The sequence below is a fragment of the Calypte anna genome, chromosome 21 (genome assembly GCF_003957555.1).
Source record: "Calypte anna isolate BGI_N300 chromosome 21, bCalAnn1_v1.p, whole genome shotgun sequence".
NCBI lineage: Eukaryota > Metazoa > Chordata > Aves > Apodiformes > Trochilidae > Calypte > Calypte anna.
In genome coordinates this window covers 6206752-6228201 of record NC_044266.1, presented here as the reverse complement: position 1 = coordinate 6228201, position 21450 = coordinate 6206752, and the positions used below count along the sequence as shown (strand labels likewise).

Genomic DNA, 21450 nt, shown 5'->3' with positions numbered 1-21450 from the left:
ATAAAAGGAACCTGGCAGTCCCCTGGGGTCAGGGTGAAGGTGACATCACCCTCTGCCTGGCCCTGCTGAGATGCCACTGGAGATGCTTGCCTGTGGCATCACATTGAGGGTGGCATCACCACCATGTCCCTCATGTGATGGGGACACTGGTGAGCCCTGGGAACAAGGCACCAGCCCAGCTGCTTCTCAGGACTGACACCTTCCTGAAAAAGAGGCCAAACCTCCTCATATCTCAGCACTTCTCGTCCTGGGAAAGGGATGTCATAGAATCATAGAATCCTAGAATGGGCTGGGTTGGAAGGGAGCTCAGAGATCATCAAGTCCAACCCTTGCTCCACTCCCCCCGTGGTTCCCAGCCCATGGCACTCAGTGCCACATCCAGGCTCTTTGGAAATCTCTCCAGACACAGAGAATCCACTACTTCCCTGGGCAGCCCATTCCAATGCCTGATCACCCTCTCCAGAAAGAAATTCTTTCTCATCTCCAACCTAAACCTCCCCTGGCACAACTTGAGACCCTGCCCTCTTGTCTTGCTGAGAGTTGCCTGGGAAAAGAGCCCAACCCCCCCCCTGGCTCCAACCTCCTTTCAGGGAGTTGCAGAGAGTGATGAGGTCTCCCCTGAGCCTCCTCTTCTCCAGCCTCAACACCCCCAGCTCCCTCAGCCTCTCCTCATAGGATCTGTGTTTAAGTCCCTTCACCAGCCTGGTTGCCTCCTTTGGACCTGCTCCAGCACCTCAATCTCCTTCCTAAACTGAGGGGCAAGATGATGGACATGACATGTCCTGCATGTGTCCTGGGACACATGTCCTGCAGGGGAAGATTGATGATGATGATGATGATGATGATGATGATGATGATGGCTTTGCAGGGCTCTGGGAGACGCTGATTCCAGCACCATGGCTCTGCGCTGAGCATCTCTGGTCTGCTGGGGACACAACCCAGGGTGGCTCCAGTGCCATTCCCTTGATGTCCCTGCCTGCACCACCCACCCCTGGCCCTGCCAGTGCTGGGGGAGAGCAGCAGCCCCTGGATGTGTCCTTCCTGACCCCGGGACATGTGCTGCAGCCTGAGCTGCCCTCCCTGCTCCTTCAGACCCAGCTGAGCTCTTGTGATGGACACTCCCTGGGTGCAGAGCTGGGTGACAAGGACAGCAGACACTCAGGACCAGGAGGCTGTGGGCTCCCTGGTGAACACAGCATCACCTGGGCCATGCTAAAAAGGGGGGAGTATGGCCAGGCTTGGCTCCTCTCCTTCACAGATCCTCCATGACTGAGCCATGCTTCCCTCTCTCCCAAACCATCTGTAAATATTGTCCAAAACCCCCTGGCACCCAGGTGTGGGACCACATCTGAGGAACCTGGAGATGGCAGGAGGCTCCCCATGGAGTGGAGGCAGCGAGGGGCAGGAGGGGGTGAGCAGGAGGCTGAGGAGGGAGGTGGGTGGGGAGCAGTGGATCTGCTGGGATCCCCTCCATGTGTCTGGCTCCTCAGGTGTCCTGTGGGTGAGCCCATGCGTGCACCCACCATGGCATGCAGGAAGCCCAGCACACCCCACCCACTGTCCCCAAAGCTCAGGGTGTGTCTGAGAGGCCTCTTGCTTCCTGGGAAGGGTTTGGGATGTGCTCTTCTGGAGTCACTGTGTACCAAGCTGCTTTGCACCTTTTTCACAGTGCCCAACAACCTCAGCTTCCCCAGGATCCTGGGTGGTGGCAAATCCAAAGCCTGGGGAGGAGGTACAACATCTGCTAAGCCTGGGCACCTCTGCAAACCTGCAGCACCCATATTCCTGGGACACAGGGGGCTGGAACCTGTGTAGGTGCCTGGGTGATGCTGAGGGTCCCCAGGGTGAACCTCCCCTGGCACTGGGAATGGGAATCCCAGAGCTGCTTCCCCAGAGGTTCATTCCCAGTGTGGAGGTGTCCCTGTGGAATGCCTGGCCCTGCTTGGTGACAAAGAGAGGAGGGATCCAGCTCTGCCCTTTCAGCACAAGGAGGTTGCTGGGTTGGAGAAGAACTGGGGGAAAAATCAGCAACCACCAGCACTGCTCTGGGGCTTCCTGGTGGCTTGGTGCTCATCAGGGAACCATCAGCCCTTACTCCTTTGCTCCAAGGCTGATTCCAGAACCCCTGCTCAGCCTTTTCCTGCTGCCTTGGGAGCTTCTGGAATGCTCCCCAGACACAGCTCTCCCTGCCTGAGCCACTCTGCCAGCCTGACCCATGATGCTGCTGACAGAATGGACCTTCCCAGCACCATCTCCAGTCTGCCATCCTCCCATAAAGGCAGAGAAAAAACCCTGGAGGGACCTGGAGCCCTGGGCCATTCCCAGGCCCTGATGCTGAGCAGTGCAGCTGTGTCCCTGCAGGATCAATCCTCATTTGCTCCAAAGTGGGACAGGCAGGGAGCTCCTCTTGTCCCAGCATGGAGGAAGCTGCTGGCAGTACCAGGGGGGGTCTCAGCACTGGGTCCAACACCGCCAGGGAGCACAATAGGACCCAGGATGGTGGTGTCAGCCCCCCCTGAGCACACTGAGCAAGGGGATAGGAGATGCCTCTCCTCCTCACGTGCCTTTTCTGGGAGAGAGTGGCCCAGGGCAGGGCAGGGTGACAGCTACACATTGGTGCCCTGGCCATAAATGCAGGAAGGACTGAAACCCCCCCCCTGCCCATGGCACAGGTGGTGAGGGTGGGGAGGTCCTTGTGATGGCTCAGTGCTGAGATGGAGGAGCAGCCCTGGCTGCCACAGGGCTCTGGTGACAGTCACTGAGTGTCCAGTGCTGAGCAGGGTCTTCAGCAGGGTCTTCACTTGGCAACTTTGATGGCTCCAAGTGAGAGGGAGGCAGAGGTGGTGAGGAGGTGAAAGTGTCAGGGGAGCAAAGCCCCCCCTGAGCTGCTGCCATTTCCCTGGGCATCACCTCTGCCCTCCCCTTGCACCTCCAAGTTTGGGCATTTCTGCTCCTTGCTCCTGATGCTTGTTGGGAAGCAGAGGAGCAGCAATGGAGGAATAAACCCTGGAGCTGCTGCCATTTGGTTCATCCAACCTGCTGCACCTGGATGTGCTAACAACCTGAGATACCATCAACTCCAACACCTGCTGGTGGCATTTCTCCCGTCTTTATGGGAAAATCCAGGGCAAAACAGTGGTGGGAGTTGGTGACAGGATCAGGAAGGCCCCAGTGATGTGTGTGCCACATCACAAGAGGCCATTTCCAAGAGGCCACTGTGGGACTGTGCAGAGTGTGATATCTGGAATATCCTCAGAACCTCTGTGGGGAGGGTGCTGGCTGCTCCCCAGTGTCCCCTTGCCCAGTGCTTGGCCTTGCCCACCCTGGGACCTCCTTCCAAGATTTTCTTGGGATCGGGATGTTTGTTGGGAGACCTGGCCAGGGTGTCCCCAGCTCCTGCTGCCCCAGCTCAAGGCTGAGTGGAATCTGTCCATTCCAGGATGGTGATTTGTGAGGAGCCCCAAAAGGGGAGGAAAAAGGAGGAGGGAGGGGATGGCAGACCCCAGCCCAGAGACACGAGGGGAGCAGGGGGACATCTGCCAGGGGGATCATGGGGACAACGCTGTCTCCTTCACTCCTGGCCCCGACCAAGCATGGATCTCCCAGCAGCCACAGCTTGGGCTGGAAGTTTGGCTCCGGCAGGAGCTGGGGGAGAGCAGCCAAGAGGGATGGGGAGCGTGAGAAGTGGCAGGGGCAAGGGAGGGAGGGATGGGAGGAAGGAAAGAGGGAGGGAAGGGGGGGGTTCCCGGGGGGAGCAGGAGCCCGGTGTCCGGCTGGAGGGGCTGGGGGACAGTCTGTGCGTGTGTTGTGGGAAGGGGGGCTCTCTGCAGAGCCCACCCAGCCCATTGGCTTGTGAGCAGTGACAGGCAGGCTGCTCCCTCCCTGCCCAGCCGCTGCCGCTCCGGCTCCCGGCAATGTGCGCAAAGTGCCCGTGCAGGAGGTGCCGGGAGCCGGGGCTGCCGCTGCTGCCGCCTCGCTGAGCTGCTGGGACAACCCTGGTGGCCCTGTCCCACAGCTGGTGGCCTCCCTTGGACCATGGCATGGTCACAGGGGGATCTGACATCCTCCCTCTCCATCGTCATCGCCTTGGCTGCCTGCCTCTCGGCCACCACCAGCGAAGGTAGGAACCGGGGTGGCCCTGGAGAGCCTGGAGGGGGGACCCGGGGGATGTGGCTGCGGCTCCTGGGATGTGGCCACCCGATCCTCCTGGCTCTGTTTGGCTTGGCTTCTCCCTGCTCCCCGGGGGAGTGCGGCTCCTGCTTCCTGCCTGCCTGACTTTCCCGATCCTGGAGCTTTGGCACAGGAGGATAAACTTCAGAGCTGGGCAGGAGGGTTGGAGCCCAGCAGCCCAGTGCTCCCAGTTCTGCCCAGCCCGCCCTGCCCGGGCTCTGCTGCTGGCGGCGGGGGTGGCTGCAGAGGGGACAGGGACATCCCAGCGGGGGCCATGCTGGCTGCCGTGGGCTGTGACAGCGCTCGGGTGGGTGTGGGATGTGTGATGAGGACAGGGGGAGCTGGAAGGACACTCAGGGGGAAAACTTGTCACGAGGGAAAGGGCTGGAAACTTGGGAAGAGGGAAGCAGGGATGCAGCCAGGGGCTCTCTCGGGATATTTGGGTGTCAGGCCTGCTCCCTCCACCCAACCTCTGTGTCCTGCTGCTAGCTGTGCCCATCCCCAGCCCTGCTCAGCACTGCAGCCCTGCCCTGGCATCTCAGGCCCCTTGGTCCTGCTGCCAGCCCCTACCCGCTCACCAGCCCCCTGCCACTTCCCGGCTCTGTTGAGCTTCACCACCCAGAGATTCCCCCATTCCCACTCCTAACCGTGTCCTTTGCACCCTCAGCACCACCAGCAGCCTTCCTCCTTTCCTTCCTGCCTTCCTTCCTCCTTTCTGCTCTGCCTGAGAGCCATGCCCAGCACAGCTCAGCCCTGCTGCCCATGTCCCTGCCCGATGGTGGCAGTGGGATCCCCCTTCCTCCTGCCCCTGCATCCCTGACACCCCCCGGGCCATGGGCTGGTACCAGGATGCCTCCAGCATCTTGCATCCCCCCCACTGGGCCAGATCCTTGCCCATATTGTCATCTCCAAACACCCACCTCCACCTCCCCTCCCATCCTTCCTCACCCCTACCACCCATCCCCAGCTCTTTGCTGGCCCAGGCCCCTCTTTGCTGCTGGCTGGCTGCTTCCTGGCACTTTCCCCACTTTCAGGGGGGTGCCTGGGGGTCTCACTGCTGAGGATGGGTGGCTGTGAAGGGGCAGATTGAGCCCCCAGAATCCCAGCACCTCCAGATCTGGGCTCTGCCATGCAGGATGCTGCTCATGCTGTGAATCCCAGCAGCCCAGCCCCAGATAATCCTGGATGATTATCCAGGTGAGCCTGGGGCCTCTTTGCTTTCCATGGAAGAGGAGGTCACTGGCGTGGGTTTTGTGGCATCTGGATGGACAGCCAGGCCCTGGGTTGTTGTCTGCCTGATCCTGGCTGGGAAAGACCTGGGTTTCCCACAAGATTTTCTGGAAAGGAAAGGAAAGGAAAGGAAAGGAAAGGAAAGGAAAGGAAAGGAAAGGAAAGGAAAGGAAAGGAAAGGAAAGGAAAGGAAAGGTCATCTCAGTATCACCCTTAGCCAGGGGAATGCTTGTGGCTGGGCATGAGCTGGGGTGTGGGGGACACCAAGAGTTGTCCCCAAGATCTGTGTTAGAGCAGGCAGAAGATGCATCAGGACACAGTCTGAGCCCCTGCAGGGAGCTGCTGGTGCTCTGGCCCCCACCCTCAGGTCTCCTCCTGCTTTGTGGGTACCAGGAGGCTGCTCCAAGGTGGCACAGGGCAGCTCAGAGCCACCAGGGATGTGATGGTGCCACCATCCCTGTCCCAGCGGCCGTGGTGACAGTCATGGTGCTCCTGGGCACAGGGATGAGCCCAGCAAGGTGGAGAGATGGTGTCAGCCCAGCCCTGTGTCCCCTCACTCTGGTTCTGTTGGACTGGGCCCCCTGGTCCTGCACGAGCTGAGGGTACAGGGGGCTGTCCCGATGCCTTGGGGATGTCACCTCCTGCCAGAGCCACCCTCCTGCCCCTCCGGCCAAGCTGACAGCAAACCCAGGGCTTGCTGAAGAGACAGGGGGTAGGAAATTACAGCCAAAATTCAGTATATTTCAGGCTGGTGTGGGCTGTGCTCTGCCTGAGCAGCTTGGGAGGTAATGGGTAGATAAAGACATGGATTAATATAAAAAAAATGGCTTCAGTCTGATTTTCCTTCCATTCCTAAAGCTCCCAGTGCATTCCTCTTTCCTGAAGGATTCGTTCCAAGAAGTTTTGAGCTTTTAAAATTATTATTATTATTATTATTATTATTATTCCCTTCAGTCTTGTATTCAGTGGGTGCCCTGGAAAAGGGAGGAAAAGGGAATGGCTGTGACAGGGGAAATCCTCGTGTTCCAGCGCGGCAGCCATTGCAAAATGCTCCAAAAGCCAAAACTCAGATTTTTTTTTATTTATTTTTTTTTCCCCCTAGATGGATGGAAATTTGCAGGATGTGAAAGATTTTCCTTGGGAACAGTGGGGGAAATTTTGTCTGAAATTGTTCACTCGCTTTAGAGCAAGGAGGAAGAGAAGTTATTTTCCAGTAACGTGAAGGTTGTGTGATAAGCTAAAAATCTTTTCACTATTACACACTTCACAGGTAAAAATATTAAAGGGGCTGTTTTACACCACACCATAAATTGCAGCCAGATGATAAAAAAAAAAGGAAATATCTTTGTTGGACTGGAAGGAAATCAGATCAGGAGAAATGCCCACGTTTGGGGCTTGGGTGTGGCGGTGACAGAATTTTTTCTTGCTGGCTCCCAGGTGATGCCTCCAGATCTCCCTCCATCCTTGAGCCTTTTTCCTCCTCACCACGGCCCCCGTGGGGCAGCAGGGATGGGGATCTGGGGCCATCTCCCTTGGTAGGAGCAAAGTGGGGAGGTGGAAATGCTCACCAGGATGCTCAGGTTTTCCCCGTGCCGTGGGGTCAGGGATGGAGGCGTTGGGTTCCTCCCTGGGATGTGGGAGAGCAAGAGGGTCCTTGGAAAAAAACCCAGCGTGGCTGAAACGGGGGCCAGAGGAAGGGTTTGTGGCCGTCTCCCCTTCTGATCGCTCTGTTGTAATCTCATTAATTGCCCCTCTGCTCAAAGAAAAAAAAAAAAATAGGGAAAAACTCTGCCTATTCCAGGGGACTTTTCCCCCCTTTTCTGCAGCGATTTCGGCTCTGGGGGCTGCAGAGGAAGCAAAGCTCTGAAAGGGAGAGGAAATCTCTTTTTCAGTTGTCAAAAATGCTCCGAGGTTTGCTGTGTGTCTCTGTAAGAATAGGAAATGAGATTTAGGGACGAGGATTTTTGGGTTTTGATGGTGGCAGGCTGGAAAAGCATCAGTTTGGAACAAGGAGGTGATGGGATGGAGAAGCATCGGTTTGGAACAAGGGTTTGATTTGGGCTGTGTTTGCAAAAAAGAAAAATAAATAAAAATTAGTTTTCAGGCATGTCATTTTTTTTGATTGCTCCCAAAATGCTGATATAAAACAAATAGTTGCATGGTTTTAAGTAGGCTCATGGGGATATGGTTTTAGTCTCATCTTCCTTTCCGTCCTTCTTCTATTAACGGCTTATAAAACTTCTGGAAAATCAAACCCCCAAATTTGCAGGAAAATAGCACAATGGCACATAAAGCACCTTCTCTGTGAGCTTGGTTTCATTCTCCTTGAATTCCTCTGTCCTGGAATCATGAGGGGTTTATTTACCCTGAAAAGAAACTGGCACCCATTTTGGTAGCGGGGGAAATGGATCCGCGGAATCCAGATTGAAGCACAACTGAAAATTCCATTAATTGCTGCCAGGATAAAGGAATTGATTTTATTTTATTTATTTTATTTTTCAGTTGTGGAAAATGATTTCTCCAAAAGAAATTTATAAACAAACCAAAACAAAGCAATGAGCTCTGGCCTCAGAAGATGCTGAGCCCGGGAGGGAGGGAGGGAGATGCCTCGTCCTGCGCATCCTGCCGGATCGGGACACGGGTCCCAGCAGGAAGGACTCCATGGAATTCTGGGCTCATCCAGGCATCCTGAAACCTCTGCTCTTTGTTTCCTTCAGGTCCAGTGTTTTGTAGGTCCCTGGCAGCCTTTGGTGCTGCCTTTATCTCCAAGGGAAAATCCATTTGGCTGGTAACTCTCTTCAGTTCGCGGCAGTTCATTCTCTGAAGCCCCGAGTGTTTGCACGACCAACACTCAAAATTAGTTCTCTGTCACAGAGAAACTCTTAACCCCTTCTGCCCTGGTAGTTAGAAAGAGAGTAGTGGGATCATGCAGTCATATTAACTTCAAAAAGAAACAAAAATATCTCCCCCTTGTCCTGGGATGTGCGGGACTTGAGGTCGTGAATAACCACGGAAAGGCTGTGGAGCTTTATGGATCAGCTCCAGCCACCCCAATAAAGTCAAACGAATGATGTTTGGCACAGGGATTTGTCCAGAAAGGTTCCAATATTTATCTGGAGACATCGGTAAAGTCAAACCCATCCCTGCCTTTAATAATTTGTTCCAGCAGCTCAACAGCCTCAGCCTTGAAAAAAATTCTCCCCTTCTTTTCCTTAACACAAATTCTCTTGGCTTCTCCTTCCAGCCCTTTGTTCTTGGTAGGATTTTCCTGCTGGGTGACAAAGCCCATATTTTCCTCCTCTGATGTGTGCTGAGTCTTACCCTGTGCCTCACACTGCTCCTGGGCACGACCAGGTCAGGCTCTGCACCTTCCCTCCTCTCTTTTATTTTTTTTTCCCCTGGTATCGTGACTGTTCCTGTGGCACCTTCTCCTCCACCTCCAGTTTCTCATATTTAAAATGATTTAACCATATCCCTGAGGGGCACCAGCCCAGGCTGAAGCTGGAGAGAACAGCTTCATCCCAGGGCATGCAGAAATCCATCCATTGCATTAAATATTTTTTTTTTTTTTTTGTCTTAGGAAATTCTCCCGTATGGTTTTTAAGGACTCTGATGATATTTCCTTACCCGTGGCAGAAGATATTCAGCCTGTCCCCTCAAACATTTTTAGTACTGGTATTTTTGCCTGTGAAAATGTTCTGGTTTAGAAAGCTATTTTTAAGAGAGCAATTAGCTTTAAGGGAAAAAAAAAAAAAAAAAAAAAAAAAAACTTGCTTTAAAAATGGTGCTGGGGTTCGAATGGCTCAGCATGGTTTAGGGTGGCCAACGGGTGTCAGAGCAAAAGGTGTCCTCAAAGAAATAAAGCAAAAAGCACCCAACAGCCCAAAAAACTGCCATCCAAAGCAATCCAGATAAGTGGGCACATGTGCAAAAATCCCCATTTCCCCAGTGAAACCTCCAGAGAGAAGAAAAATCAGATTTTTGTCAGGTCTGGGGTGCAGGAATCAGGGGGTGTCTGGCTGGGGTCCTGGCAAAGGACTCAGGAGCAGTGCTCAGGAGTGGGGTCTTGGGCCATCTGCATTGTTCTGGGTGGCATGGGAAGCAGGAACAATAGCAGAGAGCTCCAATTTTGGGTAAAAGATCTGTAAAATCCCAGATGGGCAGGAGATAAGGAGCAGGCACCCAGCGTATGGGTTCGGGGTGGAAGAGCAGAGATGCTCTGGGTTAAGGATACAGGATGGTGTGAGGGGCTTGCCCAACTTTGACTCCTAAAACTGCAGAAACCTCAAGTGGCTAAAGGAGAAATGTGTTTAAATGTGTTTGTTTCTATCTTGCTGTGCCAAAAAGAACTAAGAGAAGAGAAGAGGGAGTCAGGGCTGGTGTGAGGACATCAGCACAAACTCCTCTGGAGAGGATTCCCATCTCCCAGGGTCTGTGCCATGCAGGTTTTGTTTAGCACAAGCAAGAAATGTTGTATTTTATATTAGAAAACTCTCCTGTATCATTTTTAAAGCCAGGAATAATAGCAGGGAGTTCCAGTTTTGGGTAAAAAATCTGCAAAATCCCAGAAGGGCAGAAGATAAGGAGCAGGCACCCAGTGTATGGGCTTGGGGTGGGAGATGCTCTGGGTTAAGGATCCAGGATGGTGTGAGGGGCTTGCCCAGCTTTGGCTCCTAAAACTGCAGCAGAAGTCAGAAAGCTCAAGTGGCTAAAGGAGAAATGTGTTTGTTTCTATCTTGCTGTGCCAAAAAAACCTAAGAAAAGAGAAGAGGGAGTCAGGACTGGTGTGAGGACATCAGCACAAACTCCTCTGGAGAGGATTCTCATCTCCTAGGGTCTGTGCCATGCAGGTTTTGTTCAGCACAAGCAAGAAATGTTGTATTTTATGTTAGAAAACTCCTGTATCCTTTTTAAAGCCCATCACAATCTTATGTCACTGATGGTGTCAGACACACACTCTGTCCCTGAGCCTTGGACAGCAGCTTGGTGGCAGGTGGGAGGCTCCTGATTTAGGTTCAGGTCTTGTTATCCCTGCTTGGAGCCTCTGGATTTGGGGACACTGCTCAGGCACACCAAACACTGTCCTGCAGTGGCATTTAGGCTGAATGGCTCAGCTCTGCCAGGGCTTTATGCCAAGGGGGGGCTGTGCAAGGCTCCTCTCTGCTGATGGATGGCTCTGTGTCATCTTGCCATTCCCTAGGCTGGGGACATCCTTATGGAGAGACTCCCAGATGCCCAAATCCAGACCCAATCCCCAATCCCCCTTCTCTGGAGCTCCCCAATGTCCCCTCTCCCAGCCTCACTGCTCCTTCCTCTGCTCACATCAGGTGTTTCCATGGAATTTCTTCCCTCCCTGACCTTTCTCACCCACCCCCATCCCCAGAGCCTTCCCATCTCCTTCCTCTGCCTTCTGCCCTGAATTACAACCAGCCTGCCTGCCCCTGGAGCCCCAAACCAGCTCCTTTCCCACTGGCACCAGCTCCTGGATCACTGGATCAGAGATGTAGAAGCAGGAGCTCAGCCTGGGGTCCTGCCCATCACTGCCACAACCCATAAACATTTCCAGCCATTTATTTGGGTCCAGCTGCCCCTGCCTTGCACTAAAACCTGAGTATTTTGGGTTCTGAGTTACACACTGGCACTGTCCCCCTGCTAATGCTTTCATTTGGGTCACCTGAATCACTGTCACCTAGTTGTCCTGGATGTCCCCCCTGCACAGAAGTGTCAGGACACCCAACCAGGAGCATTTTACACCTCTATTCTCTCACCCACCTCTATTTTCTTCTTTCTGTTTCAGTCAGGGAGCATTTTGTGGCTTTTTTGCTTTTGATGCAGTTTTTTTTTTCCTAGTGAAAAATTTATTTTTTTTTTCCTGGTGGAAAAAATAACCCAGTGCCCTGGGTTTGTCACCCCTAATTTCCAGGGTTTTAGCCTCAGAAAGAAACTTTATTCAAGGGGTTTTTTTGTTTTGTTTCATTCCTAACACTGTTTCACAACACCTCAGTCCCACCACGGGTTGTGCTTTTGTGCTGCACTTTATCTTCTGTGATATCATGCAGGCTCTGGAAGGATCAGGTTGATAATTTTATTTTAAAAACCTGAAGTGCAGCTTTTTGTTAGCACTGATTGAACAAACAAGCTTTCTTCCAGCTTCAAAGGATCTCCTGCTCCTGGAATGCTGGAAAGGGTTGACCCTCTGGGCAGTCCTTACAGGCATCATCACTCCTGCTGCATTACAAAACGATAGAAAATTAAATACAGAAAGTTCACAGCAACAATCTGGACGTCTGAGAAGAAATCCTGAAATGGGAATTAGGGCACAGCCCAAAAGCAACACTGCCTTTTCACTGTAATTGTTCTTTTTTTATTTTTTTTTTTTTTAATTTTATTTTTTCCTTCCCAGCTTGAGTCTGGTTAGGTGGAAACCCCACTTTCCTGTCGGGTTTGATGACATCTACTCAAAATCATAGAATCATCATAGAATCATAGAATCCTTGGGGTTGGAAGGGACCTCGAAAGATCATCTAGTCCAACCCCCCCTGCCAGAGCAGGGCCACCTAGAGCACTTCGCATAGGAACGTGTCCAGGTGGGTTTTGAATGTCTCCAGTGAAGGAGACTCCACGACCCCCCTGGGCAGCCTGTTCCAGGGCTCTGTCACCCTTACAGGAAAAAAATGTTTCCGGATATTCAACTTGAACCTCCTGTGCTCCAATTTACACCCATTACCCCTTGTCCTATCACTGGTCACCACTGAGAAGAGCCTAACTCCATCTCCCTGACACTCACCCCTTACATATTTGAACACATTGATGAGGTCACCCCTCAGTCTCCTTTTCTCCAAACTAAAGAGCCCCAGCTCCCTCAGCCTTTCCTCATAAGGGAGATGTTCCACTCCCTTCATCATCTTAGTAGCTCTGCGCTGGACTCTTTCAAGCACTTCCCTGTCCTTCTTGAACTGAGGGGCCCAGAACTGGACACAATACTCCAGGTGCGGCCTCACCAATGCAGAATAGAGGGGGAGGAGAACCTCTCTTGACCTACTAACCACCCCCTTTCTAATGCACCCCAGGATGCCATTGGCCTTCTTGGCCACAAGGGCACATTGCTGGCTCGTGGTCATCCTCTTGTCTACCAGGACCCCCAGGTCTCTTTCACCTACACTGCTCTCCAGCAGGTCACCCCCAACCTATACTGGGACATCTTGTTGTTCTTCCCCAAATGCAAAACTCTACACTTCCCCTTGTTGAATTTCATCATGTTTCTCCCTGCCCAACTCTCCAGCCTGTCTAAGTCTCTCTGAATGGCAGCACAGCCTTCTGGTGTGTCAGCCACTCCTCCCAGCTTAGTGTCATCAGCAAACTTGCTGAGGGTACATTCTATACCCTCATCCAAGTCGTTGATGAAGATATTGAACAACACCGGTCCCAGCACCGACCCCTGAGGGACTCCACTAGTCAATATTTCCCTAAATACTTCCCTAAATTTCCTCTCTGGGCAGTAGAAGCCAGAGGAGCTGATGCCAGCACCATCCTTACTGTGTCCTTCCCACACCCAAGCTCAGGGACCAGCCCTGGGTCCATGGGACACATCCTTTGCCCATGGCTCTCCCTTGGGAAAAGAGGCTTTTCCACTATCCCTTCAATGGGTTGCTTTGCCTGGGGTCCAATAAATGGCTTTTTCTTTCTTAAATAATAAATACTGGTCTGGGGAAGGGGAAGCTGTATGGGAAGCATCCCTCTCTGTCCCCTCACAATGCTTCCAGCCCAGCAGGACACAGCTTGGCAGCCCAAATTAAAAAGGGGATGGATTCAGCACACCAGTGGGGCACAACCAGGTGAATCACCCTGATCCAACCCACCAGGACACAGCTTGGCATCCCAAATTAAAAAGGGGATGGATTCAGCAGGGCACAAACAGGTGAATCACCCAGATCCCACCTGCCCTCTGCAAGATCCTGCCTGGGCTTCCTGGTAATGAGTGGCCCTGCTCTTGTTCCCCTCCTTTCCTGGAGTTTTTCCCTGCTTTGCATCCCAAATTAAAAAGGAGATGGATTCAGCAGACCACAAACAGGTGAGTCACCCTGATCCCACCTTCCTTATGCCTGGGCTTCCTGGTAATGAGTGGCCCTGCTCTTGTTCCTCTCCTTTCCTGGAGTTTTTCCCTGTCCCTTTCCCATACCAGACTTTCTCTTCCTGCTGCAGTAACCATCCCAGTGCTGCTTGCCCATTGCAGGGATCTGTGAGGTGGGGCTGGGGTGAGGATAGGGTGGGGACAGGGTGGGGATGGGATGGGGATAGGGTGGGGATAGGGTGGGGATGGGGTGAGGATAGGGTGGGGATGGGGTGAGGATAGGGTGGGGACAGGGTGGGGATGGGGTTGGGATAGGGTGGGGATGGGGTACGGGTGGGGATAGGGTGAGGATAGGTTGGGGATGGGGTGGGAATGGGGTGGGGATGGAGTGGGGATGGGGTGGGGATAGGGTGGGAATAAGGTGGAGATAGGGTGGGGATGGGGTAGGGATGGGGTAGGGATGGAGTGGGGATGGGGTAGGGATGCAGTGGGGATGGGGTAGGGATGCAGTGGGGATGGGGTGGGCATGGGGTGGGGATGGGGTGTGCAGAGGTGTGAGGAGCAGCAGGGGCTGAACTCACCTGTGTCTGGGCAGGCAGGAGCTGATTAGAGTTTAATTATCCATGCAAAAGGCATCGTGGCATGGGGGGAGCCTTGCTGGGAATCCTGGGAGGCCTTTGAAGTTGGGATGGAGAGGAACTGAAGCCCAAGGGAACAGGGCTGCTCCCACTGACCCTTCCTCCTCACACCTGCACTACAAAGCCCCTGCCCAGGAGGGAGATGGGGGAGTAATTAGAGTGAGGCCAGCAGTGGGTTAACAATTAGCAAAGTTGCTCAGAGCCCCCCACTGCTCTTCTAGAGGCTCAGGGCATCTCCAAGCTTCCCACCCCAAGGCTCATCCCATGCACCCTTGGATGGGCTGGGGGTGCAGCCCTGGCTCCTACGTTGTTCCTGAGCCCAGGATGCTTGGATGTGGGACAAGGAGGTGGCTACAGGTCTGTTTGTAGGGATGTAATGCATCCCATGCAGCAGCTGTGGCCATCAGGGAAGGGTTGGGAAGGGTTTCTGAGCACTCACTTTCCATAGATATATATATATGTGATATCTAGAGAGATAGAGGTATAGATATATAGATATACAGATAGATAGATATAGATAGAGAGATATAGGAACAGATAGATAGATACTTAGAGATATAGAGATAGAGATATAGAGATAGAGATAGAGATATAGAGATATAATACAGATATGGAGATAGAGATATAGAGATATTTAGATACATAGATATAGATATAGAGATATAGGAACAGATATATAGATAGTTAGAGATATAGAGATAGAGATATAATACAGATATAGAGATAGAGATAGATATTTAGATACATAGATATAGATATAGAGATATAGATACATATAGATAGAGATTTAGATATATAGATATAGCTACAGATATATAGATAGAGATAGAGATAGAGATAGAGATAGAGATAGAGATAGAGATACAGATAGAGATACAGATAGAGATACAGATAGAGTTAGAGATATAGAGATAAAGATATAATTTAGTTATATGGCAAGAGATATATGGACCCAGGCAAAAAGCCCATCCTCTGCCTGCTGCTCCCTGCCTGGCCTTCCTCACTCAACCCAAGCAGTGTTTAGGATTTGGTAGGTCTAGGTGCAGCTGTGGATCTAAAAATACAGATTTAGGTGTAAATTGCACACCTATATATGTGTTGTATCCACATACCCTCAGCTGGGCTTTGCCTCCTGCATAATTGTTTCCTGCAGTCAGTGCTTTTCACCCCAAAATCCGTGATGTAGTTTCATCCAGGTTCTGCCTGGTGGGAATCTCCCCCCTCCCCAAGCCCCCAGTTGGGGCTGGAGAAGTGACCTGCTTGCTCCTAGGTGCTTCCATTCGAATGGGCAATCCAGCTTGACAGCTTTGCCACCAGTGCAAAAAAATCTCCCTGGCAGCTCCTGGAGTTTTGGCTCAATACCCCGAGTCAAGGCCGAGGCAGAGAAAAGGGGGAACTAGAAAATGGTGCTCAGGAGAAGAAAATGGAGCTCGGAGTTTGAGCCTGATTGGTGCAGACAGTCCATAACATCAAACAGAATCGCCCAGCTGTAGGAGAGGGCTCCCAAACCAGCACATTTGCTGAGCTGAAAAGGGTCCTTTGTGGCAGCCTCACTTGTCCCCCAGCACTGAGGCTGAGCCCTTTGTGAGCATCATCCCCCAAAAGGAATGATGCTGCAGGAAGCAGGATGGGGACACTTGTTGCATGCCCTTGGTGGTGCTCCTTGGCCTTTCCCTGGGATGGAAAGCTGGGATTGGGAAGTATGGATGTCCCTGGATCTGTAAGGGATACATCTGGATGGATGCTGACAGCCCCAGATATGTGTGCTTGGGGTTTGGGAGATATGGAACTCTCTGTATCTGTTAGGGTGATGCTGGATGGGTGATCACAGCCCCAGACACGTGTGCTTGGGGTTTGGGAAGTATGGATGTCCCTGTATCTGTTAGGGTGCTGCTGGATGGATGTTCACAGCCCCAGACACATGTGCTTGGGGTCTGTGGAGTTTGAATCTCCCTGTATCTGTTAGGGTGCTGCTGGATGGGTGATCACAGCCCCAGACACGTGTGCTTGGGGTTTGGCAAGTATGGATGTCCCTGTATCTGTAAGGGAAACATCTGGATGGATGCTGGCAGCCCCAGAAACATGTGCTTGGGGTTTGGGAAGTATGGATCTCCCTGTTATGGTGCTGCTGGATGGATGCTGGCAGCCCCAGACATGTGTGCTTGGGGTTTGGGAGGTATGGATGTCCCTGTATCTGTAAGGGAAACATGTGGATGGATGCTGGCAGCCCCAGAATCATGTGCTTGGGGTTTGAGAAGTATGGATCTCCCTGTTATGGTGCTGCTGGATGGATGCTGGCAGCCCCAGACATGTGTGCTTGGGGTCTGTGGACTTTGGATCTCCCTGTATCTGTTAGGGTGCTGCTGGATGGATATTCACAGCTCCAAACATGTGTGCTTGGGGTTTGGGAAGTATGGATGTCCTTGTATCTGTAAGGGACACATCTGGATGGATGCTGGCAGCTCCAGACACGTGTGTTGCACAGGAGTGAACACAGGAGCACACAATTCTTTTCTGTTTGTGCAATGTCCACTGCAGTGGGTTTAACATGTAGGGCTCAGGGGCACTTGGCTGGAAAGCTTGCTGAGGAATAAAAGAAATAATTTGGCTTTCCTTCTGCCAAGAGCTAGGAGCAATCTACTCCCTCCCCGTGCTGCAGGGAGTGCCAGCTTGGGGGGTTATCTGAGCACCAAAGCATCCACAGGGAGACAGCTCCTTCACCTCCCTGGGCTGTGGGACATCCCTGAGTGGGATGGGGTGGCTCCAGGTCCCACATCCCCCTGTGCAGACAAGCCTGGGGATGTCCCACCATACCTGCTGAAAGGTGTGATGCTCCAGCAGGAGCTCCTTGTGCTGCCTGCCCAGCAGGCACCTTAAACCACTGAGCATCCCAGCGTGGGAAAGAGGATGCAGGGACCCCAGGGGGGCTGCAAAGGGGCTCCCCTCCAGGCAGCCTGGCTCCTGAGGGTCACTGGGATTGTGATCCCTCGTGGTGAGCAGGGAAAGTCCCCAGCCCGGGCTCCTACTGGGCGAATTACCCAGGGAAAATAGGCAGAAAATCTTCAGATTAACAATAACAAATAAAACTGGATTGGAGATCTCGGGGGTCATTATGCTGTGCTGAGGGCAAGGGGGGAGAACTCTGCTGGAGAGTGGGGAGTGGAGGGGCTCAGGCTGCTGTTGGGCCAATGGAGTCACACAAGAAAGCCTGGAAATTCTTTCAAATTGTCCTGCTAACATTAATAAATGCCTCAGAAGCTCCTAATCTGCTCTGGCAGGAGCATGACGTCTGGGCATTTCACAGCCAGCTCACGTCTCAGCTTCTCCCCCCCATCCCCATCCCCACCTCCTTCCCTGCCTGGTAATGTTAAATCCAAGTGGCACCCATTCCTCCAGCTGCTGGCACCAGCACCGTGCTGAACCCAGCTTAGACAGGGGCTGGAGCTGCTGTTGTGACATCCCTGTCCCAAACACAACATGCACCCAGACCCCCACTCCTGCAGAACCCAGCATAGCCCCAGGCAGTGCTGGGGATGCTGCAGTGTTTGCCTCCAGGTCCAGATCCCCTCCTCCTGGTGTTGGGGGGACGTGGGGCTCACAGGCAGAAGGTGACACTCCAGGTGCTCACCCTGTGCAGGCTGTGTCCCCCCCTGTCCCCTCCTGCTGCTGGCACTGCACACACTGAACATTGAACAAGGAGCTGGAACAAGTTTTGCCAGCCCAGTTTCACATCCTCCTGCCTGATGGTTCCCTCTGAGAAAATCCTTCCCTGGCTGTGCAGGGAGGGCTGTGCTGGTGCCACTGCAGGAGCAGGGGCTGCAGAGACAGAGGTGGGGACAGCCCCTGGCAAGAGATGTGCCACAACCCCTCCTCCATCAGCCATGGAAGTGTCACTGCCAGTTCCCCATCCCCAACTCACTGCTGGGCAGGAGGGCACCAAGGGGATGGGGAGCAGAGCTTCCTGCAAGCTGTGCAAGGAGGGAATCCTGCAGGGCTCAGTTCTGGGCTCCTCGGGAGCAGAAGGAGATTTAGGGGATGGAGAGTGTGCAGAGAAGGGAATGGAGCTGGGGAAGGGTCTGGAGAGCATGGAGAGGGGTCTGGAAAGCAAAGAGAAGGGTCTGGAGAATGTGGAGAAGGTTTGGAGAGGAAGGAGGAGGATCTTGAGAATATGGAGAAGGTCTGGAGAAGTTGTGAGGAGCATCTGAGGGCCCTGTGGGTGTTGATCCTGGAGCAGAGGAGGCTGAGGGGAGACCTTGTGGCTCTCTGCAACCCCCTGAGAGGAGGTTGGAGCCAGGGGGGGTCGGGCTCTGCTCCCAAGGAACAAGGGATGGGACAAGAGGAACTTTTGGCACAACTCAAGTTGTGCCAGGGGAGGTTTAGGTTGGAGCTGGGGAAGAATTTCTCCCTGGAAAGGGTTGTCAGGGCCTGGCCCAGGCTGCCCAGGGCAGGGCTGGAGTCCCCATCATCCCTGGAGGGGTTTCAGAGCCCCAGAGATGTGGGGATGAGGGACATGGGGTGGGGGTGGCCTGGGCAGTGCTGGGTTACTGGTTGGACTGGGTGACCTTAAAGCTGTTTTGGAACCAGAATGATTTTATGATTCAAACACACCCTCACCCCCCACCCAGCCCCCCAAGGAAGCTGCTCCCCTCTCCTGGCAGATCCTGGCAGGTTTGCCCACATCTCCTCATTAAGCTGGGCTCCCAGTGGTGGCAGAGCTTTTGAACAGTTGCCTTTGATGGTTCCTCCTGCAGCCCATCACCCAGAGTCTGGGCTCTCCTTGGGGGCGTGGGGGGTTAGGCAGGACCTTGGGGGGTGACTTTGTGCCATTGTCAGGCTCTGTGGTGTTATTACAGTGGCTCTGGGGGTGCAGACTTCAAACCTGTGATGCTGGGAGAGATGGGAGCCTAAAGGGCTTCTCTGGAGGAGAAGTGGCCAAGCAAGGAAAGATGTGACATCTCTAGTGCCATCACTGGTAGCCCAACATGGTTGGATTTGTTTCCCCAGATTCCCCCTGCTTTGCATCTCCTTTAACCTGCTCTGGGACAAATTGCCCCCAGTCCCAGGGTAAGACTCCCCCCTACATGAGCTCTACCCCAGACCACGAGCTCTGGGGACAATCAAGTGAGTTGGGGGTGAAAAGGGTTCCTTTATGGTGTCTTGGTTCTTTGTCCCTCAGGGATAGGGACAAAGCTTTCTAATGCAGCATTTTTCTCCTCTGTTTTGCAGTGAACTTGCTGGACACGTCAACAATCCCAGGGGATTGGGGCTGGATGACTTATCCCCCCCATGGGGTAAGTATGGAGCAAGCTGTGGGCACATGGCAGACCCCAATGGGATGGGCTGGATGGACATCCCAGTCCCAGCCTGGTGCCTGGGTCAGTGCAGATGGGGCAAGGAGACCACAGCTGCTGGGAAAATGCCAGCCTGGAAGCCTGCAAGTGGAACTGCAAACCCATTTTAACCTTCCATGTCCCCTGGGGGGTTGTCACCAGGTCCTAAGCTTTGGGGGAAACCAAGAGCTGGGTCATCTTGTGTGCACTCACCCTGAGAAGCATCTTATAGAATCCTAGAGTGGGCTGGGTTGGAAGGGAGCTCAGAGCTCATCAAGTCCAACCCTTGCTCCACTCCCCCCGTGGTTCCCAGCCCATGGCACTCAGTGCCACATCCAGGCTCTTTGGAAATCTCTCCAGACACGGAGAATCCACTACTTCCCTGGGCAGCCCATTCCAATGCCTGATCACCCTCTCCAGAAAGAAATTCTTTCTCATCTCCAACCTAAACCTCCCCTGGCACAACTTGAGACCCTGCCCTCTTGTCTTGCTGAGAGTTGCCTGGGAAAAGAGCCCAACCCCCCCCTGGCTCCAACCTCCTTTCAGGGAGTTGCAGAGAGTGATGAGGTCTCCCCTGAGCCTCCTCTTCTCCAGCCTCAACACCCCCAGCTCCCTCAGCCCTTCCTCACAGCAATTCTGCTGGATCCCTTCACAGCCTCCTTGCTCTTCTCTGGACCTGCTCCAGCACCTCAAGCTCCTTCCTGAGGGGCTGAGGGGCCCAGAACTGGACACAGGACTCAAGCTGTGGCCTCCCCAGAGCTGAGCACAGGGGCAGAATCCCTTCCCTGGACCTGCTGGCCACGCTCTTCCTGAGCCAGCCCAGGATGCCATTGGCCTTCTTGGCCACCTGGGCACACTGCTGGCTCATGGTCACCTTCCTGGCAATCCAGACTCCCAGCTCCCTTTCTCCAACCACTCCCTGCCCAGCCTGGAGCTCCCCATGGGGTTGTTGTGGCCAAAGTACAGGACCCGGCACTTGGAATGTTGAACCTCATCCCCTTGGGATCATCCCAACTCTCCAGTCTCTCCAGGTCCCTCTGCAGAGCCCTCCTGCCTTCCAGCTGATCCACACTCCCCCCAGCTTGGTGTCATCTGTGAATTTGCTGATGATGGACTCAATCCCCTCATCTAAATCATCAATGAAGATATTGAACAGCACTGGGCCCAACACTGATCCCTGGGGGATCTTATTCCTTGTTGCAAGAGGAGCAGAGCCTGCAATGGGTTCTTACTGGGAATGGGGGTGTAGCCTGGCCAGGAGAGATGTCTGGATCCTTTCCCTGGGATTTTCATGTCCAGCTTTTCCTGCTGCAGCAGCTTGCTGGGAATTGTGGGTTTCAGGCAGCAGCAGTGACCTGGCTGGAGGGATTTTGCTCATTTAGTGAAGAGAAACAATCCCATAAATACACACTGGACCAACTGCAAGGCACAGTGGGGTTTGCTGCTTGTACAAAATGGGCAAAATTGGGGTGCCTACCTGGCTTTCCCTGCTGCGCCGATTTTCCATCTCCACTCTTTTTCATCCCCTCTCTGAATTAAATGCTCCTAATCTTTCCAATTCCACCTCCTACAGAAATCTACCCAGGCCCCTAATCATTTTCATTGATCTGTTGCTTGAGACTTTCAGTCCCTGCGCTGCTTGAGCAGGAGCCATCAGAACTGTGAATTAATAATAATCATAATAACAATGATCTGATTGATATCAGGCATTATCATGCATGTAAATACATTAAACCACTAACTCAGCCCTCATTTTAGCAGTTAGCTGTTGCAGTGATGCCAATCCTAGCAATGTAATAGCTGCAGAGGCACAAGGTCAGAGGGGACCTCATGTGATGTGATCTCCTGCATAAATCCAGCCCTTCAGACCTGTCACTTCACTCACATCTTAGAAAAGCCCAGCTTTTAGGGAAAAAAAACAACCCAAAAACATCCTTGACTACAAAATTGCCAGTGGTGGTAAATCCATCACTACTTGGGTTTGCCTGGCTTCAGTTCCCAGCCCCCATCC

At 53.1% G+C, this 21450-nt stretch overlaps 1 protein-coding gene across 1 annotated transcript in view; it reads left to right on the top strand.

The window, feature by feature from the left end:
• Nucleotides 1-4004: 4004 nt before the first annotated feature.
• The window catches only part of EPHA8 (EPH receptor A8), a 47091-nt gene continuing 29645 nt past the window's right edge, over nucleotides 4005-21450 (top strand). The window contains exons 1-2 of the mRNA XM_030463511.1: nucleotides 4005-4120; nucleotides 19336-19400. Coding sequence (XP_030319371.1) covers nucleotides 4036-4120; nucleotides 19336-19400 — 150 coding nt within the window. The 5' untranslated portion in view covers nucleotides 4005-4035. The remainder of the gene's footprint in view (nucleotides 4121-19335; nucleotides 19401-21450) is intronic.